The 20741-nt window shown below is 49.3% G+C and overlaps 1 protein-coding gene across 1 annotated transcript; it reads left to right on the top strand.

Annotated features, from left to right (window-relative positions):
- The first annotated feature begins 489 nt into the window (after nucleotides 1–489).
- Sap30l (SAP30 like) lies at nucleotides 490–8119 on the top strand. The gene is made up of 4 exons (XM_028782535.1): nucleotides 490–1135; nucleotides 4320–4442; nucleotides 6127–6225; nucleotides 7854–8119. The coding sequence occupies exons 1-4, from the start codon at nucleotides 938–940 to the stop codon at nucleotides 7980–7982; spliced, it is 549 nt and encodes a 182-aa protein (XP_028638368.1). The 5' UTR covers nucleotides 490–937; the 3' UTR covers nucleotides 7983–8119.
- Nucleotides 8120–20741: the final 12622 nt, after the last annotated feature.

Below are 20741 nucleotides of genomic sequence, written 5' to 3'. Positions count from 1 at the left end.
CTCCCTGAAATGGGGGCCCCCCGCATCCCTCCTGACCTAACTCAGCATCTCGCTCCAGAGCCAGAGGACCTTGCTCACCATTCCTGCCCCGACCAAGACATCCTGCATTCTTCCAGACCCCGCTCAGCATACCTCCTCGGAGCGAGGACCCTATTCACCATCCTAACTGGAACTAGAACATCCTGCATCCCTCCAGACCTATCTCAGCATCCCACTCCACAGCCAGGACTAAACCTCGGGCCCGCTGTCCTCTCTAGCCCGGGTAACTCTTCCCTCTTGCACTTTCTCTACTTTGAACCCATCCCAGCAGAGTCCAGGAAGTAGCCTGGCACCGGAGACCGGCAGCGTTGGCGCCCAATGGGAACTGCCAGCGGCGACGGAGGCCCCGCCCATATAAAGAATACAGCCATTGAGCGCACGGAGGCGGGACTTCCGCTGTGCCGCGGCGGGCGGGGGAGCGCACTGTTGTGGTGCGGCGCGTCGGGCGGGCGGCGGCCGGGGCGGCCCAGGGGCTGCCGCGGGGACTCGGGGCGCCGCCGAGCGGCCAGGCGCTGGGGCGGGCCGAGCACACCGCGGGGCCCGGACACGGCAGGTTCGAGGCCGGGCCCCCGCGTGGGGAGCCGCGGGGTGGAGACTTTGCTGCGCGGCGCGGAGCGGGCGGGAGCCGGCGGGGGCCTCGGGAGCCCCAGGGCGGCCGGGCCCGGATCCCGGGGGAGCCTTGCGAGCCCGGGCCGGAGCCTCAGCGTGTACATCCCCGCCGGGGCCCGGGCTGCAGGAGCACAGGGCAGCCGGGCCTCGCGGAGCTCATAGCGCGCCTGACCCGGGGCGCACCGTGGGACCCGGGCACGGGGCTGGCGGAGAGCTGCCCCGCGGGGCTAGCAGCCGCGGAGTGGCCTACAGGGGCCCTCCCCCGGAGGGGCCGGGCCGGTGCGGGGAGATGAACGGCTTCAGCACGGAGGAGGACAGCCGCGAAGGGCCCCCTGCCGCCCCCGCCGCCGCCCCGGGCTACGGCCAGAGCTGCTGCCTCATCGCGGACGGCGAGCGCTGCGTCCGGCCCGCGGGCAACGCCTCCTTCAGCAAGAGGGTACAGAAAAGCATCTCGCAGAAGAAACTCAAGCTGGACATAGACAAGAGCGTGAGTCTAGGGGCGCAGCGCAGGGCCGCGGGAAGGGACCCCGGGGACGCTCCGCGCGTTGGGCCTCGCCGCGCAGTCTGTGCAAAACAGGGGACTCAGGTTCGTGGAGGCCGCTCGGTGCTCCGCGACGCAGCCCGCATCCCCGAGGATGGGCTGGGAAACCGGGGAGGGCTTGGCACACTCTGCCTGGGAAAGCGACAGCAGTTTCCAGCTGTCACTGTTGCGCCGAATAGTAGAGCAGAGAGAGGTGGATTACTTTTGCAAGAATTGGGCAGAAGGGGTGACGATGAGACCCGGAGGATCTTCTCCAACTTCGTCCTCCCTCCAGGGACCTTGTCGCTCTTTCAGACACTACCAAGGTGGCCGCGACTTTCCTGTCTCCCCGCGGCCTCCATCTCTGCAGCGCAGCACAGAGCCCGCTTCGCTGGCAGCGAATGAGTTTTTCTGAGATGTGGCAGAAATAAGGCCAAGGCCGGGTCTTAAATGACTTGCTGTGGATGTGATTGGAGGGGGCGGGGAGTCAGTTTTCTTGAGAGGGTTAGCATCTTTGGTAATACCGATGGAGGTAGAGAGGTGCAAATTTAACATTGAATGGGATTGCCCTATGCTTTGTGGCTAATTATAAGAAACTTCCTGAGTGATTTCACCTACTCTGGTAACGGTTCTGAAGATGTGCCTACTGCCAACCGGTTAAGAACTTTTCAGTTTGACATCTGTTGCTGCAAGCCCTGAGTGGCAGCTTCCAGGTTAGGAATTGAGACTAAGTTAAGGAACTTTTAATATTTAGGGAGCTTGAATGATTACTGTTCAACGGTTAGGGGAAATCAGACATTGCCTGGTAGTGGAAAGGGGAGCCCATCTTTACACTTCTGATGTGGCAGAAACTGAGGCTGGGGATAGGAAGCAATGGCGCCAAGAGCACACTGCACTTAGAAGCTGGCTAATTTCCTAAACCCACTTATTACCTGGCTTGCTTCCAAACCCTACACCCAAGTTTCATTCGTCTATAATAAATAAGGTTATCATCCTGCTTCTAGACTCTTCTCTTGCACACTCAGTTTTATTTAGTCAACCAGTATAGTCCAGTTTGGAATCGTGCCGTTTTTTAAAATGATTGGGACTTTTTTTAACAAATGTCTGTCAATAAATAAATAAGTGAATGAATGAATGAAATTACTCTGAAGCAAAACCTGGCTAAACACTCAGGTGTCCCCTGCTAATCACATATGGGAGTGAAAGGGAATTTGAGACTGGCGATGAATTTATCCACATGGAAACAGTGCCGGCCTCCTGTGTGGGCTGCTGGCACAGTTATCCTTGAGCAGTGTTCACATCTGGATGGCTTTGTTGTTGCAGTAAAGACTCCATTTATCCACTACCCCATGGGGAAGCCATGTGGAGCAGTGTTGAACATGTCACGCGCGCACACACACGCACACACATCATCTGGAAGAAAGGCCTCCTCAGCCTTACAGTGGCATCCCCAAAGGCAGTACTTGGGAAGGCTTGTGGTTAGACGTGCAGCCTCAGACCATTTCAAGGTGGGGGTGTAGAGTCATTATCTCTGAAAGAGTTTCTACTTCATTCCACAGACTTGGGAAGGAATTCAATCCCAAGTAAGTGCTGTATTACAAGAATTTCTAGCTGTTATAGCAAGTAAAACGGGGGGGGGGGGAAGACAACCACAGTGAGCCTTCTCTCCCACCTTCGTGGCCCCACACCACCACAAAGGCTGCTGAGCCCTGAGATTGTTGAAAAGTGGTTTAGATTTGAACATTACAGAACAGAGAGTAGCTGTCTTATAAAAGAATCTAGCAAAAGCCCTTTTAAAATAAGACACCACAACCGTTCAGGTGGACACTGGCTGCCTCTGTAATATATTAGTACATAGCCAACTTGCAAGTGACATGTTCCTTCTTTGCTTCTGGAGAGTGCTTGAAGTTGCAAATCATAGAGGAGGCTTCAGGAGCCTTGGGTTGTCCACCTCCCCGCTCTGGGTCTGACATCTTCCTACCTAAGCTTTAGGAACACCCCATTCTGCTGCTCTTCCCACTGTGCTTGTGGGAAGCAGCTTGCTCTCTCAAGAGGCACTTGCTTACATTTGTCAACTCAAGTGCCAGCTGCCAGGGATGGGACAGGGGACACATGTCCTGTAGTCTTGTTTCACCTGGGTATTACTCTTGAGGACAGTGGCATATACCATGTCCAAAAAGTTCATTGGAAAAAGTTCAGTGGAATCTGGCAGAAGCCATCCCAATTTCTGGCCTTGTAAGAGGTGTCTTTTACCAGCAAAAGCTGTTTTTAGGTATGAGAGTGCCTACATGGGTGCATCAGCACTTGTTGAGCGCCTGCTGTATGCAAGACAGCATCACAGTGTAAACTCCAAATGACTCATGACTCACCAGTCCAACCACACAAAGCTGATAATCACCCGATTAAACAGTTTTCGCTATTCTATCCACGAAACAGCCTGAATTCATTGGTGGTGACTTCCTGTCAGCTTACTTTTATTTTTAAGGATTTAAGGACCAAGCTCCAGTTCAGATGTCTCCCCAGAACATTTGTGCACCATCTGTCCCTACCCAGGGCCGTTTACACAGTCACTGGGTCCTGCAGAGTCTTAGTGGTTCCTCCAGTCAACTGTGCTACTTACGTTCTTAAATAAAAACATGTTCTTCACATCTGAGCTGCTGTTGGCACCTTTACTAATATACTCTAGTGTTTATTAGAAAATCAGAGTGATGTCCACTCTCTTTTATGTGGTTCTCCTTTGTGGATCAGATGTGAAGTAGCAGGAGTCAAGTTTTCCAGTGTTACCCTACAGTAGGAGTACCATCCACTGTCCTGCGGCCCTGTCTCTGCCCACTGCAAACTCATAAGTCCTCCTGTACCCAAGGCCAGCCTTCTCCCAGCTGCAGCTACCATCTCTATACTGTAGAGGTTTGGGTGCTAATGCACTGTGGTGTTGGTGGGGGGTGCAGGGGAACCCAAGTTGAGCAAGTACTTTCCACTGGGCTGTACCACCAGCCTTCTGTATTTCTTCTTCTGTAGCCTATAGTAGTATGGTTATAAGGTGTGGCCTGCCTTCACTCATCCATCTCTAGTACCTGGCCAAAAGAGAAGGCTCATGATTTCACAGGTTCCATGGGGTCGATAACACTGATTTTAGGTTTCTTCCAATCAGGTAAGGCACCTGTATATCTGCGACTTCCACAAAAATTTCATCCAGAGCGTCCGAAATAAAAGGAAGAGAAAGACAAGTGATGATGGCGGAGATTCCCCGGAGCATGATGCCGACATTCCTGAGGTAAAGGACAGTGCTGGTAGAGAGAGCAGGTAGAATAGATTGTGACCCAAGCCTCCCTCCCAGCCAGAGAATGAGAGTAGTCGGTTCAGACTCCAGCTTTCTCCCTGGCTATTGTGTCTTCTGAACTAATCAGTCATCTTTGTCTGCTTGCCTTGCTGCGGTGTGTTTGAAAAAGAGTTCTCTAGACTTTCAGTAGCATTGACTGAAAGCTTGGTAATCAGCTGCTCTGCCTGCTTGCCCTTCACTCTTCAGACAGGGCCAGGCTCTGAGGTCCCAGGTGGTACTAGAGGCTCTGCTCATCTTCTTTGTAGTAGAGTGCAGGACTTTTGCCTTTGAGCCCAACCAGTGCTTAACATGATGTTGCCTCTTTTAGCACCCTGTTCTTGCCTTTAAAGTTAATATTCAGTCTGTGATCTAGAAAGCTCTTGCTGCCTTCTCTGACCTGAGTGTAAAGGTTCATCTTGTCAGTGTCACCAGCTGGGCTAAGACTTGTCCCCAGAGACACACTGCAGTCATTTAGCATGTGCTGAAATTTGACATTTGGGGGTAAGGGCATGTCATGAGTATGATAGGATCAGCAGCAGCAGCACACACACACACACACACACACACCCTTGATCACTAGAGGCAATGACATCATTGTCTGAGTTGTGACAGTGCAAACATGTCCTGCACACATTGCCACATGTCCTTTGGGATGTGCCCCCAAATTAAAGAGCACTGTATAAGACCATGAGTCCCAGCTTCTCACCAGAAGGTTCCCATGTGTGCTAAGGGAGTCCCCAGGAAGGTTCGCTGGGTTTCCTTCCGCAGTGCTCCCTCTCGGGCTTTGTGAAAGAGGAGCTATGCCCAGTGTGCACTGAGCATCTGATGCCTCGTTTTCTTGCCTGTGAGCACACTTCACGGCTGGGAGTAGAAGTAGGTAAACTTTAGTCCGGGGCGGAGAGGCTGGGAAACTCAGCCATGTCCTCACACCTCTCCCCATGTCCCTCCCCAGCCTTACTTTCTGATATCTTTTGCCTGTAGCATTGCTGTTATTTCATAAAGATATATTCCGGTTTCTGAATCCCTTTGACCAAGCATTTTAGAAAAGTATTCTGGACCCTCATATTGGTCATTCTTTTTTTTTTTTTTTCCTTCAAATGAGCTCCACTGGCCTGAATCAAGAGCCTCCCTTGGAGGCAGGTAAATGCAACCCACGTTTCTGAACCTTCTGTATTTCATGAGTGGGTAGCTTACCCCCTTCCTAGGTTAGCCAACCCAAGAGAGAAGAGCCCTTCTTGCCCCTTATCCAGCTGTCTGCAGAGATGCCAGCCCTGACCTGCAGGTGGATCGCTGTGCAGCCAGTGCTGCAGCTCCCTATGGCCCTCCAGCCCATCCAGCTCCACCCTGAAGATCCCCATTCCCCTCCAACCCAGGAAATGCCACCCCACTGCTTGCTACCCCAGCCCCATCACTGCCCCAGGTGTCCACACTCAGAATCCTCTCCCTTCTCACCTCCTCACTTCCTCTCTACTACCACTTCCCTTCTGTCTCAGCCTTCCTCCTCCATATTTGCTGAGCCCTCTCCACACCTGCCTTTGGCTTCCTTGCCAGTCCTTAGTTCTTGGTGGACAGAGTCTTCCCTCCCTAGGGTGTGTTAGGCAGGGTAGGCACAGATATAACTTTCTCTCCTCTTTTCTAGGTTGATCTGTTCCAGCTGCAGGTGAACACTCTCCGACGCTACAAACGGCACTACAAGCTGCAGACCAGACCGGGCTTCAACAAGGCCCAGCTAGCAGAGGTAGGTGGGTAAATCAGAGAGACCCAGCTCCTGTGTTCAGCTACCCCTCCCACAGGTCATCAAGAGCTTTGGAATAGTCCACGTGGAAAGAAGAAAATCCTATTTTCCAAAGGAAGACATGCACAGAGAGAGAGATGGACTTGCTTTAAAAGTCACAGCAACCTGAGGACTCCTGATTCCGCATTGTGATGTCATTTTTGCAAGGTTCTTGAGAATCAGTCCTTATCAGTGTGTCAGTGTGATTATCCACTGTGTCTTTAGGTTTAGGCTTGATTTTTTTCTTTGGGTAATGAAGAGCAAACCCAGGATTCTTACATGACAAAGCATCTACTCGTGAGCTTTCCCTCCAACCTCCAGGTTCCCTGCTTCCCCCACACCTTTCCCACCACACACACACACACACACACACACACACACACACACACACACACACTCTTGACCTCTGATGTTAGTGGAAGCCTTTTCTTATATAATTAGTGGCACCCAAGAACATTTTTTCTTCGTTGAGTTTTTAACTTTTCTGTCTGTGACGGCATGTCTCCATTAGCAACTCTCCCTTTCCCTCTCTTGTGTGTCATCTAGCAGTCTGATGGGCTCAACTGATCCTCCTGCCTCAGCTTTCCTTCTAGACGCATGACACACACTTGGCTTCCTCTTCCCTCTTGATTCTCCTGCCTTGTGTTGTAAAAAATTTGAGAGGCAGAGAAAGAAAAACACAATCCAGAGACTTACTATTTCCAAGTCTTTTCTTCTGCCCTGACCACCTCCATCCATTCAGTCTACCAAAGAGCTACCGCCCACAGGCTTGCTGTGGGCTCTGTCTGATGTGTCTCCACTCTTCAGCCTTTCCTTCCCTGCATAGAGATACAACAGCAGCACACAGCTTTGCTGCTTAATCATTGCCAGCTACAAAGAAGAGTAGGGAGGAGGAGGCAGTGTGTTTCCAGGGCTAAGACAACAATAGCAGAGTCAGGCCATGAGCAGTGAGCACCCTTCTCTATACTGACAAACTTTCCCAGGAGCGGCTGTCCCCACTTAAAGGAATTCTTGGGGCCAGACACATCTGTTTCAGTTGTTCATTTGACATTTGGGGTGGTTTTTTATTTTGTTTTGTTACGTGTGTGTGTGTGTGTGTGTGTGTGTGTGTGTGTGGTCAAGGCAGCTGAGGCTGGTCTTGGACTCCTGACCTGTCTGGCCTCCTGAGCGCTGAGATCACAGGCATTCACCACCACACCCAGCTTGACACAATTTTTAAAGCCTTTTTTATTTTTTTATTTTTTGGTCTACTTCCAGAGCCTGAAAGGCTTGGTGGCAATTGGCCAACCATGGAAGTCTCAGCCTCCTTACACCACAGGGTAGCTGAAGTCATGCCAGGGATGGATAGATGCTACTGAAGTGCACCCACTCCTTGGTGCTGTCCTGGGCCGCAGTGGTACACCTTTGGTAACCTGGGAAAAAAGCAGCTAAGCTCTGGAGCAAGGGGCCCACTACATCCTGCAGCTCCTTGGCAAGCCTAAGTGCCAGACAGTCGCTTCTGGAAGCAGCTCCTGCTCCCTCTTTGCAGAGTGTAAGATGTAGGGCCCGATTTGTACATAGCTTAAGGGACTTTGGTCTTTTCTCCTGTGTAGACTGTGAGCCGACACTTCAGGAACATACCAGTGAATGAGAAAGAGACGCTTGCCTATTTCATCTACATGGTGAAGAGTAACAGGAGCAGACTGGACCAGAAGTCAGAGGGCAGCAAGCAGCTTGAGTGAGGGGCAGCCGCCCGGGTGAGGCGGGGCCTTGAGAGGACAGCCATGTGCTGCTTGATGACAGGTGGCCTGCAACATCTCAGCCAATAAGGACTGTTCATATCTACTGTAAATAAAGTTTGAATGATGGATACTGTAAATGTCTCTGTCAGGAGGATTATATTCTCACAGGTCAGCATGTGTGTAGAAAGACTTTAAGATATCTGCTCAGACTGGGAAAAAAAAAAACAGTGTTATAAAAGGGATTTTAAAACTGTGTCTACAGGGCTCAGCAAAGCTTTAACTCAGTTGTCCTAGAAATGCTGGGGTGCTCTGCATTTGGCAGTCACCATGCAGTACCAGGCTGCCACGAGCAAGGCCCAGCCCTGGCAGCGTGACTCAGTGACAGTGGAATTACTGAGTAGGCCCATGTTTGGACTAACCCTTTGCCACTGGGGACAGAGGCATGCCACTTTATTGCAAGTTTTGCCATTTAGTAGCAAATCAGTCTGACAGTAGTCCCCAACTTGCCCTGTGACCTGTACACAGTGGGCACTCAATGTGTGTTGTCCCGTGACCTGTACGCAGTGGGCGCTCAGTGTGTGTTGGCCAAGAGCTGTCACAGCCACGCAGCTTCTGCTTCGCTTCTCCCCTGAGACCTGTGCTTTGTGCAGCTCTTTGCTTACCCACTAGAGGTGGAGGACACCTGCCCCTCCACAGAGAGTCCAGACAAGCAAGGATCTCTGGATAGTTTCATATGCAAAACTGTCTGTTGAGATTTCAGAATCAACACAAAGACATCACGAGCTGGCCATGATGTTGCATGCTTTAGTCCCACCATTCAGGAGAATGTGATAGGATAGTGAGCTCAAGGGTGACCTGGGCTAAAGACCCTATCTCAGAAACAAAACAATGAACCTGGACATGGCTCATCAGGCAAAGGCACTTGCTGCCGAGCCTGATGACCTGAGTTCAGTTCCTGGCCATGTAGCAGACTGTCCCCACACACATGCACACACACAAAATAAGTGATTTTTTTTTTTAAACAAAACCATATCCTTCCATAGGGGACTTTTGCATTTTACCCAGAGTGAAGTGTACATCATGACCTGCTACGCTTCTGGCAGGAAGTGCTCTGACGGACAGAAGTGGAGTGTCTGGGCTCGTGTTTCCAGTCCTCAGTATACAACCTGTAGGAGAGCTGCCAAAGTCCCTGTGATCCAGCTCTGAAGCCCAGCTCTGCAAAGACAGTGTGGCTGGGCTTGGCTCCTTGGCCCCAGGAGGCTGGAGATCATGAGCCTGGACAAGAAAAGTCACTGCCACCTGAGGTTCAGGTGTAAAACTCAGAATCTGCCTCCTTTTTGAATGCTTGCTAAGGTAATTTTTTAAGTATTAAAGGAGGGCCCTGGTCCCACTCCACAGAAGCATGAGAGGGACTCTTCACATGTTCCTCCACTGGTTCAGTGCAGGGTTAGTTCTGATCTCTGAGATGGCATTCAGATAAGCCATCTGGGAGATATTAAAATGCTAGACCAGGCCTCTGTTCTCCTGTTAGGGCTTAAGAAAAACTCAGAATTGAAGTGGAATAGGGAGATGACACATTTGGCCCAGTACATACAGGATGGTTGGAAATTAGGAATCTTTTTCTTAGCCTCCTACACACCCTTTGCCCCACAAACTGACTGGAAATTCTACACAAGTCTTTGGACATGAGAGCTTTGCTTTCCCAGGGTGCTTCTGGTTCAGGCAGAACTAGATAGAAGGGTCTGATTTGAACATGCAGAAGTCAGTCTCCCTCTTACCACTGATGGAGCCAACAGAAGAGCCCAGGAGAAGCTGGTGTCTGAGGGCAAATGGAACCTTTAACTTAGCTGGCCCTGTGGAAATGTCAGTGTCTTATCAAGCAAGAAAATGTAGCTTTCTAATACTTAAACCAAAACTGTGGGCATGTAAGTCGTGTGACTGTTTCTTTAGTATAAAGTCTAGTTTAGACTAACCCTTTGCCACTGGGGACAGAGGCATGCCACTTTATTGCAAGTTTTGCCATTTAGTAGCAAATGTGGAGAGGCTCACTTCTGGGCAAGATGTGGCATTAGACTCCATCTGTTCCCATGTTTTATGTCCAGATCCAAGCTGGGGAATGTCTGCCCTCCAGCCAGATGCCACCTCAGAATCCTTGTCCTCCTCTGATGCAAGCAACCTTGGAGAAGTAGAGGCCAGGGCTATCTTTTTCAACCTTTCAAAACAGATTGCCTGAGAGAAAAGGCAAAGCTATTTGAACTTAAACGTTTTTCTCATGTTCAGAAGTGTGCTGTGTCATTGGAGCAGCCCCTGGCCTTCCATCTGCTGGTCTAGCCATGGGCAAGAGCCTGCTGCCTTCAAGAAGGGCCCAGGCCTGGCTTGGGGAGCAGCAGGTTTAGTGAGAGAGCAGTGTTTATTTTGGCTGCCTGTATTTTCATATCACCTTTCCATGCTTCACATGCACACACACACACACACACACACACACCTGTGATGGCTCAGTGTGGTCTCTCTACTTGGTGCTCCTGGGCAGAACTGAAATGTCAAGCCCAGAAGTGGTATGGCTCCTGTCTCTGATTCAGCCTGGTGTGGATCCCTGAAGGGGTTCCATGGAGACATTCATAGCCTGCCATTCATTTGGGGCTTGAAATTTTTTACAGCACAAATGGACAGAATTCTCATTTCATGGAACAAACTGTGAAAAAAGAGATGGCAAACCAAAATTCCAGGTGGGGGTTGTGACTCAAGGAACTTGGCTTCTGTGTACTGCATGCTTCTACCATAGGTAGCTATACTCATAACAGCCTCTCAGAGAGCAAACCTTAATGTTGCAGGTAGAGGTTGTGTGTGTGTGTGTGTGTGTGTGTGTGTGTGTGTGTGTGTGTACGCACACACTTTCTGTTAACATCTTACCACGAGACTGCCTGGTATGTGGTGATAGGATAGCTTGTCCACTGCAGCAGGTGGTCCCTGACATAGTCCCAAAGAAGTTGCCTCACCAGTGCCACCTGAAGGCTCTCTGTGGTACGACAGGAAGAGTCTTGAGTCCTCCTGTCCAGCTTCTCCATTGGTGCTGACATTCTGCCTATACCCATCTCAGCCAAGAAGCAGTCACCTCCAAGGACAGAGAGCTCACTACCTCCTAGGGAAGACTGTTTTGTTGTTAGCTTCTGGCTTTTCCATGCTCTCTAATTAGGGGGGGGGGAATGTAGGCAGAGTCCCTCATCCAACAAAGGACCCATCCCACACATCTTATCTTTTTTACAGAAGGGAACAGCTGGATACAATGTATTTTCATGCCCCCTTACCCCTCAATATTGGTCTATTGGTCTTGGTTCTGTGTTGGAGATGTTGGAGAAACCCCTCACCCCTCACTCATGCCAAAGTTGCCAACAGGGCATCAGCCTGCTAACAGGAGTCCAAGTCAGTGGAGGTTTTAGTCTCATGCTGGCCACACCAAACCCGTGGCATCTCTGAGGGGAAACTTCAGCTGGAGGGTGCTAAACAGCACATGGCTTTGCCTGGAGTTTAAGGTCTCTAGGTTGCTGAGGGCTCATCCCTTCTGGTTCCCAGTTAGACGTCACACCAAAAGCTGAAGGCACTCTCTGAGTCTCGGTGTCAGAGGCACATCAGTTCCTCAGAGTCACTCAAGGTTGCTATCCCATTGTTTTTCTAAGTGAATGGGGGAAATAAAGTCCCAAGAGATTTGCCAAGGTCACATGTTAGCAAGGGGCCTCTGTGGCCTTGGATTGCACCCTCTAGTCATTTGTTTGTGACAGGTGATCTAAGGTAAGCTGCCCTGGCACGCCTCAGAGCTTATCCCTGGGAGCCTCTCAAGGGCAGATGAGCTCCGGGGACAAACTGACCTGCAGAATTGCAGGCGAATAGGGACTGCCAAGCTTAGCAAGATGACTGGCTAAGGAATAGACCCCAGCAGGCAGGCCCACCTCAGCTCCCAGTCATCCAGGATAGCAATGAATGTGACCCAACCTAGAATCATAATTATTTAGAGCATTATGAGACTTACCTTACAATTTTTAAAACTCAGTTGTGTTATTCTTAAGCGTGAGTCTTGTTGATAACATTAGGCTCAGAGAAGTCAAAAGTTGGACCAACACCAGTGGGGTCTGCCTTCTTTGTCCTTATAGAGTGGGCTCTGTCTCTGTCCAACTCCTGTCTTCCACCCTGTCTCTGAAACTGTGATGGCCCTGACTCTGGGTCTCTACTGAACTAAGCAGGGCAGTCAGACTGGAGGTGGGAGGGGTTCAGGCTCATGCCTTGGGGAGCACGGTGCCTTTGGAGTACCTTTCCACTATTTCATTGGATTACAGACTGCTTCTAGTTTATGGTTGGTAAACGAAAAGTCACTGTGATGTTTAAAGTGGGCAAAGAAGGCCTGGAGCTTAAGGTGGAGCATCTCCAGGGGGTTGTTTCCCTCCTCTGGCACCTCTGAACACAAAGCCTCCCTCTGCTTACTGTCCCGCCACCCTTGCCTGCTTTCTATTGCCTGTAATGCCCATTGGAGTATATTTGGGGAACGGGGTTTATCCGCTTTGTAACTGCCTTATTGAAAAGTAAGTGCCCTTCCATCCCAGGCCTCTGACTGTATTTGTTTTCCTGCCAAACTTGGGTGGGTGGGTGGGTCGGGGGAGGGGTCATTTGTATTTTGATTTTGTGCCTGTGGCTCTGTACTGTTGAAGGCCTCAATTCTCTGGACTCTCTTTAGCATGTATGTGACTCCTGTTGCAGTGTCACACAGGCGAGATGGCCTGACTCTTATTCTCAATAAACAATCTGAGTGAGCAAGAGACTAACTACTCCATGGCTCCCTTTGAATTCCTGCTCCGAACCTAGCTGCTTCTACGTCCCGGTACTGTGTGACTGGCTTCAGTGACAGCCTTAGATACCCACTGCCAGTCTCAGCACAGGCAAAGGCATTTGGATCACAGTGGAGTGGACCCACGTCCTAGTCCTCCTGTGTGTCCCTCAACTGGAGAGAGGCAATAGGTTTCCAGTCCCTTAGCTCGTTGATGGCGGCCTAGGAGACTGGAGTCAGATGAAATACTACCACTAGAATGTCCATAGGGGGCAGTCTTCGAAGAACTGTCCCTGCCCTGTGGGGACAGATTGAACAGATCTTGTGATAAGAGAACTGGAAATCTAGACCCTTCTGTAACTATCCCAATGCCAAAGTATCAAAACTTTGCTTCACCAGCTCATGGGCTGCTGTGTCTTCTTCTGCACTGACATTTGCTGTTGCCAGTCCCCAAACTAGTCGCGTGCACAGACATCCCACAGTTTGAGAAACCTGGGCTATGACTGAGCTTTGAGCCTGCAAGTTACCGGGGCCCCATGGGATAAAACCCCCTGTCCAGCCTTACAGCACTGGGGCAGGCTCAGCATGCTGTGCCTGGCCCACACTGCTGTCCTCAGCAGAAGGTGGAGGGACCTCTATGATAGTTTTCTTTTGTTGTCTTGGGTTCTGTTTGTTTTTACTGCAGTCTGGCTATGTCCAGTCCAGCCTTAAACATGTGATCTTCCTGCCTCTGCCTCCTGAGTGTTGAAATTATAGAGATGTGACACCTGGCTTTCTTTTTCTTTTTGGCTGTTTTTTTTTTTTTTTTTTTTTTTTTTGAGACAAGGTCTCATTATGTAGCCCAGGCTGGACTCTTAACCCTGTTGTCCTGTTTTATCCTCAGAGTGCTGGGATTATGGGGTACACTGAGTAACTAACAAGATTGTTTTTAAGATAAATTTTAACAATGTTTTTATTCTTCAGGAACCCTATACAATGTATCTTGAACATATTCACCCCTCCCCCAACCCTCTTATCCATTCTTCCCACTTTTCCATCCCTCCCCACCCAACTTGGAGATTTTGTCTGTTTTCTTTCTTTCGCTAGCAAGTCCAGTTTGTGTTGCCCCTTGGGGGTGGGGCTTGCCCTGACATGCAGTCTACCTACCCATCAGTCACTTCACTAAAACTGACTCTTCTCCCAGCAGTTATCAAAGGCCAATAGCTCCTCAGCCCACCTCCCCGCTCTGATGGGATTTTGTGTTAATTGCCGTGGACTTAAAAGGAGAAGCCTCTCTGATGAGGGCTGAGAGATGCTCCCATCTGTGGGTATGAGGACACATCCTTAGGAGTGGATTAATACCATGCCCACTTAGAAGAGTAATCTTGTCAGGTTCTCCCTTAGGGTCCATGACCTACCTGGCCACGGGTGTGAAGTCATCGCCCCAGCACACCCAGACTGACTGATGGGAGTTTTCAAAGTCCACTCCTCTCTTGTCAACCATCCATGCAGCCTCAGAATGAGAAGGCCAGCCAGATGTGGGAGGGCAGACCTGTGATCCCAGCACTTGGGAGGTGGAGGGGCAGGTCAACACCAGTCTTGGCTACCGAGCAAACTGGAGGAAAGCAAGAGAATGAAAGAGAAAAATAAGAAATGGGGGAAGGAAGGATGGAGGGAAGGAGGGAGGGAAAGAAGGGGAAGGAAAAGGAAGGAAGGAAGGAAGGAAGGAGGAAGGAAGGAGAGGAAAGGGGAAAAAGGGGAGGGGAAGGAAGGGGAGGGAAATGAAGAGAAGGAAGGAAAGGAAGGAAGGGAAAGAAGGAGCATGCATGATTTTAAGCCTAGCACTTGGGAAGCATAGGTAGGCAGATCTCTGTGAGTTCCAGGCCAGCCTGGACTACATAGTAAGTTCTAAGCCAGTCAGGTGTGAATAGTGAGACTTTCTCAGAAAGAAAGAAACAAGAAATGAAAGAGAAAGGAAGACTGCCTGAGGCTCAGGCTGTGAGTGCTTGTCTAGCTGTATGAGGCCTCAGGTTTGAATCCACCCTGCACATAACATAAATAGATCTGGTCACACTCTTGTCATCCCAGCAATCGGAAAGCAGAGGCTGGAGGATTAGAAGTTCAAGGTCATCCTCTGCTACAAAATGAGTTTGAAGCCAGCCTGGGCTACGTGATACACTATTGAAGAAGAGGAAGAAGAGAATGACAGAAGGGAGAGGGAAGAGGATGGCAATGAAAAGAAGAGCCACTTGCGTGGTAGCAATTTAGGAAAGCGACATCAGAATAACCTCACCACCCTTCCCAGTGGGCTGCCTGGAGCCCAGTGCCCATGGGAAGGCACTGCATGCAGGGGGCTGAGTGTTCTGTGTCTACAGTGGCCTGTAGTTTGCAGGGCTCTTCCTGTGAGCTATCAAGCACACTGTGCACAGCACACAGCATCTCCTGGGCATTCCCTTAGCTCATCTCATGATAATCCTGTAAGCAGGATCTGTTACTAACTCCCATTTAGAGGGATGTAGATGCACTCAGAGAGGTTATGACACTTGCCTACCCTCTCACCCCCCAAAGACAATGAGGTGTTAGAACTACTTCAGGAGTGGACCCAAGGTTCATTTGGCTCCAGGGACACTTGTCACACTCACAGCGAAGAACCCGGAGTGCTGTGCTTTGAAGTCGCACCACTGTAGGTCACCCTGGTCCTCTTCCATAGGATTTGCTCAGTTTTAATGAGGGATTCCGAGAAGCCACTACAACTCTAGTTAGGGAATTTAATGGGTTCTAATGGAGGTTAAGAAGGTAAACTCAACCTTCCAGCCAGGTTTTAGCTTCCCAGGGCCCAAGTGTATTAACTGGAAAAGGACTACAGACACCTGCAGGGTTTAATGGGGTTAATGAAGCCATCAGAGGTTGGTGAGAGGGACAGTGCAGGAGCACACTTCTGCTAAAGAGCCTGTCTGCTGGAGGTCAGTATGGATTTATTAAATGGCGGTTGCCTGCTGCTTCTTCCCCTGACACCACGTGGAAAGACAGTCAGGGATGGCCACCAGCACTGTGCCAACTGGAAGAGCCCTGGTTGGTGGGTTTGGGAGTGGGCTGCTTCCTGGTGCTTTCTGGGTGTATCCAAACTGTATAATGGTCATCAGTAATGTGTGCCCTAATTAACATTTGACCAATGGTTCTCAACCTTCCTAACACCGCAACCCTTTAATACAGTTTCTCGTGCTGCGGTGACACCCAACCATAAAACTATTTTCATTGCTACTTCGTAACTGTAATTTTGCTACCATTATGATCAGAGTATAAATATCTGATATGCAGAATGGTCTTAGGCAACCCCTGTGAAAGGGTCGTTGGATCCCCAAAGAGGTGGAGACCCAAAGGTTGAGAACCACTGATTTAGACAGTCTCATAGACCAGGCTGACCTAGAAATAGCAGAACTTGAACTTCTAATCTTCCTGCCTGTACCTCCCAAGTGCTGGGATTACAGACATGTATCACTGTTTCCAGTTTGATAGGGTGCTGGGAATCAAGTCATAGCCCCGTGTGTTCTAGGCAAGTACTTTACCAACTAGGCCACATTCCCAACCTCCAAAGCCACTTTTTAAATTCTATATGTACATATATGTACATTATATACATTTATATTTATGTTATATATACAGTATGCTACCTGTGTACACACTAAGGGAAGCCAGAAGAGGGTGGCAAATGCCCTGAGGAACCAAAACCTGGCCCTCTAGAAGAGCAGTCAAGGACTCTTTACTGCTAAACTGTCTCTTCAAATCACTGCTTGTTAGTTTTGTTGTTTTTTTTTTGTTTTGTTTTGTTTTGTTTTGTTTTGTTTTTTGAGACAGGGTTTCTCTGTGTGTCCCTAGCTATCCTCTAACTCTCTCTGTAGACCAAGCTGTTCTAGAACAGGCTGGCCTGGAACTCAGTGATCCCCCTGCCTCTGCCTCCGAAGTGCTGTGATTAAAGCCTGTGTCACCACTGCTGGGCAACAATGCAGAATTAAATCTGGGCAACACTTGTGTCTTATAAAGGGCCATTACCCGGCTCTCTCTGTTGGTTTTCGTCACATGCTGTGGAGCCGTGGCAGTGGGGAAGAGGAAAGCAGAACTCGTTGACGGGTGATGTGTTGGGCATTATTCACTGTGTGCCAGGCTGGATGCTAAACACCTCACATGCCTTGGCAGCTGATACTGGGCAGGCCTCTGAGCAAAACTGCCACCTTCTCCATCAGACCATGCCTGCTTGTAAGAGACCATCGTGGACCAGCAGAGCCTGGTGACTGTTGACAGGGCAGGGTCATTAGACCCTCACCTGAGGTTCCAGCTTCTCCTCCATTTGTGTACAATTTGACCCTCATGGCACTTGGCCTAAAGAAACTCAGAAAAAAGCTAGGGTTTGTAGTCTGTGAGAGCCGAACTAAAGAGGGGCTCCATCAATTGCAACTGTGGGGAAGCCAGCATCCCTGCTGGGTGAAGACTTTCCTGTGCACCTGCCTTGGGGTTACCCATGCTCCTGTGCAACCTCTTAACTGGGGTCTATGAGGAAGCACAGCAGACTCCTTGGTTCCCCAGAGCGGATAGTGAAGTCATGCTGTGGTTATTCTCTGGGTTCTAGGAGAAAGGGTAGACATCACTTACATCTCCATGAAGAGAAATTCTTCCCTCTTGACCACATCAGCAAGAAATTACCAGAAGTGAAGCCTAGGACACCCAGGAAGTGAGGGCTGAGGGAGACCATGATGACAGCACCCTGGCCCTCCAGGGATTTGTCTAAATGACATGAGGTTGGACTTGGTTGAAATCAATCAACCTGAGGAGTTTCTTGGCAGCCATCTCTAGCTGAGGGTGTTTTTTTTTTTCTCCAGTTGCTGATATCATATCCACATTGCTGCCTAGGAATATTTCCAAAGCTGGACATGAAATGATAGTGAGGACAGCTGCCTGTTAGATAACCTTCCAGGAGGTAGAGAGAACGATGGAACCCTCACAGAGAATGGTATTAGGCTGACAGTCACACAGACTCACCAAGAGTCCAAGTCCTTTCCTGGGATCTTGCAGTGAGCCTCTCACATGTACCATGCAACCCCCAGCACGCAGAGAATGGGAAAGTTGATAGTGTCAGATAAAGGAAGTATAAGATCACTAGTATTATGGAAAACCCACCTTGCCATCCATTAGCCCAGTACAGCAGTATAGTTCCAGGAGGCAGGCCGATTACTGCGGGACTGCCAGGCTTTCAATGGGCTCTGATCATAGAAAATGTGCCCTGTATTTTGGACTTTGCAAAGCAAGGGGGTCCAGATATATTTTGTCTCTGGGTGTCTTCAGGTCAGAAAGCCTAAGTGATCTTAGACTGCAGACCCTGTGTTATCTCGGGAATTGGCATCAGGCCCAGAACTTCCGATTCGATAAGCCTGCTGGGTCTCCTCTCAGTGCCCAGAATCTCCTAGGCTTTTATCGTAAGGGTTCCCATCTATGCTACTCTATCAAGAGGGGCTTTTACATTTGGTGGAACTTTTCTGCACTCACGGCAGTCTGGCCACTAGGGGGAGCCCTCTCCTTGGTCGGTGGCAGCCTGGCCCACAAGGCTTTGGCTGTTACCAAAGCAGGCAGGTCCTAGACAAGCAAAGTAGAAAGGGAGTTAGAGTTCTGGCCCCATGCCCTTCATTTGCATCTGGCCAGTGATCATAGCTACACAGCCGAGTTTTCTACCCTACACGAACTCACGCGCGTGCGCGCATTTGCGCGCAAACACACACTCAACAAACACACAGCCACCACTGCCATCTCAGGCCTGTGAGTGGCCTACCACTACCCCCACTCTGCCATGCCCTAGGGATCTTGAGCAGGCCAAAGTGCCAGCCACCACAGCAGACCAAGCAGGCCTCTCTCTTGACCTCAGTGTGTGATATTCTGCTTCAAAACACTGGCTTATATCCATTTTAGCCTGAAGCCTGAAATGAAGACAAATATGACCCGCCCCCGCCCCCCTTTTATTGGAACTTGATTTGTAGACCAGGCTGGCCTTGAACTCACAGAGATCCACCTGCTTCTGCCTCCGAGTGCTGGGATTAAACACATGTGCAACCACACCCAGGTTAAAGTTTTTCTTTTCTCCCCACCACCCCCACCCCTGGTTTTTCCAGACAGGGTTTCTCTGTGTGTAGCTTTGGCTTTCCTGAAACTCACTCAGGCTGGCCTGGAACTCACAAAAGATCCTCCTGTGGTGCTGGGGTTAAAAGCATGTGGCACCACTACCTGGCCCTGGTCAGCCCATCTGAGATGTTAAAGGACAAGCTATTAGAAGATGATTGGCCGGAGGGCTCCTGACTTCCTAGGCTTAATTTGTAATCAGAAAGACTCTCCATGACATGCCACACCATGCTACCCAATTCCTGCCTCACCTTGAAACTCAGGTGGCTCCCACCACAGACTGGAGAGCCAGGCTGTCTGAGTCTGAACCTTACCTCTTCAAGCTTAAGAGTTATACCATTGAGGTGCTGGAGAGATGGCTCAGTGGTTAAGAGCACTGAGTACTCTTCCAGATGTCCTGAGTTCAATTCCCAGCAAAGCCACATGGTGGCTCACAACCATCTGTAATGGGGATATGATGCCCTCTTCTGGTGTGTCTGAAGACACATACATGAAATAAATAAATCTTAAAAAAAAAAAAAAGTTACATCATTGAATAAAACAGTCAAACTCTTGGCCCTGCTTGGTGACATATACCTTTAATTCCAGCACCCATGAGGCAGGGGCAGGGGATCTGTGTGAGTTCAAGGCCAGCCTGGTCTACATAGTGAGTTCCAGATCATCCAAGTTTACATAGTGAGACATAGCCTCAAAAAATAAATAAGCAAACAAAACAAAAACAATAACAGCAACAAAAAAATAACCTGAACTCCTAAGTCTAAAGAAGCAGGTAAGTCCAGGTAGTTTAAATAACACTATCTAGGGCTGGAGAGATGGTTCAGCGGTTAAGAGCACTGACTGCTGTTCCAGAGGTCCTGAGTTCAATCCCCAGCAACCACATGGTGGCTCATAACCATCTGTAATGAGATTGATATCCTCTTCTGTTGTATCTAAAGATAGCTACAGTTACTCACATACATAAAATAAAATAAAATAAAATAAAATAAAATAAAATAAAATAAAATAAAATAAAATAAAATAAATCTTTAAAAAAAACAACACTATCTGAAACACACTCAGGAGCTGGAGAGTTAGCTTGATTGGTAGAGTACTGGCCTACCACACATGAAGCCCTGGGTTCAGTTCTTAGCTAGTCCATAAACTAACTGTGATGACACACACCTGCTCCTAGCACCTAAGGGGTGGAAGTAAGATCAGAAATCAAAGTCACCCTCTCATACACAGAGTTCAAGACTAGCCTGGACTACTCAAGAGATCCAATCACAATCAGTCAATGACAGTAAACATTCAGTTGTTTGTTTGTTTTTTTAAAGTGGTGTCTTATTGACATGATCACTGAAAGTCTGTGTTGCTAATTGACTATTTTTATTTGTATGTGTATAAGTGGTTTGAATGCATGTATGCATATGTACTGCATGTGTGCCTGGTGCCCCTGAAGACCTGAAGAGGGTACCATATCCCTGGAACTGGAATTATGCACAGTGTGAGCTACCATGTAAGTTCTGGGAACTGTGCACGGGTCCTCTACAAGGGCCACAAGTGCTCTTAATCACTGAGCCATCTCTAGCACAAGCCTCTCTGTTTTTCTCCGTCTCTGTCTCTCTCTCTCTTTCTCTCTCTTGATTTACTTATTTTTGGATTAAAGAACCAGCCTTCTTAAGTCTTTTTTAAAATAAAATTGTAAGATCTGGAGAGACAGCCCAGTGGTTAACAGCACCAGTTGCTTTCAAGTGTCTGTGTTTTATTCCCAAACCCCAGATGGTGGCCCACAGCCATCTGTAACTCTGGTTCCATGAGGTCTGACA

This window comes from Grammomys surdaster, unplaced genomic scaffold (assembly GCF_004785775.1).
Source record: "Grammomys surdaster isolate TR1022 unplaced genomic scaffold, NIH_TR_1.0 797, whole genome shotgun sequence".
Classification (NCBI taxonomy): Eukaryota; Metazoa; Chordata; class Mammalia; order Rodentia; family Muridae; genus Grammomys; species Grammomys surdaster.
This window is presented reverse-complemented; position numbering and strand designations above follow the sequence as displayed.

What these genes read in the sequence shown, in the direction of transcription:
- Sap30l (XM_028782535.1), top strand. Translation starts at nt 938, where the DNA reads ATGAACGGCTTCAGCACGGAGGAGGACAGCCGCGAAGGGCCCCCTGCC. An exon ending in AGCTGGACATAGACAAGAGC is followed by an intron (nt 1,136 to 4,319) that starts GTGAGTCTAGGG and finishes TCTTCCAATCAG; the next exon opens with GTAAGGCACCTGTATATCTG. An exon ending in ACAAGGCCCAGCTAGCAGAG is followed by an intron (nt 6,226 to 7,853) that starts GTAGGTGGGTAA and finishes TCTCCTGTGTAG; the next exon opens with ACTGTGAGCCGACACTTCAG.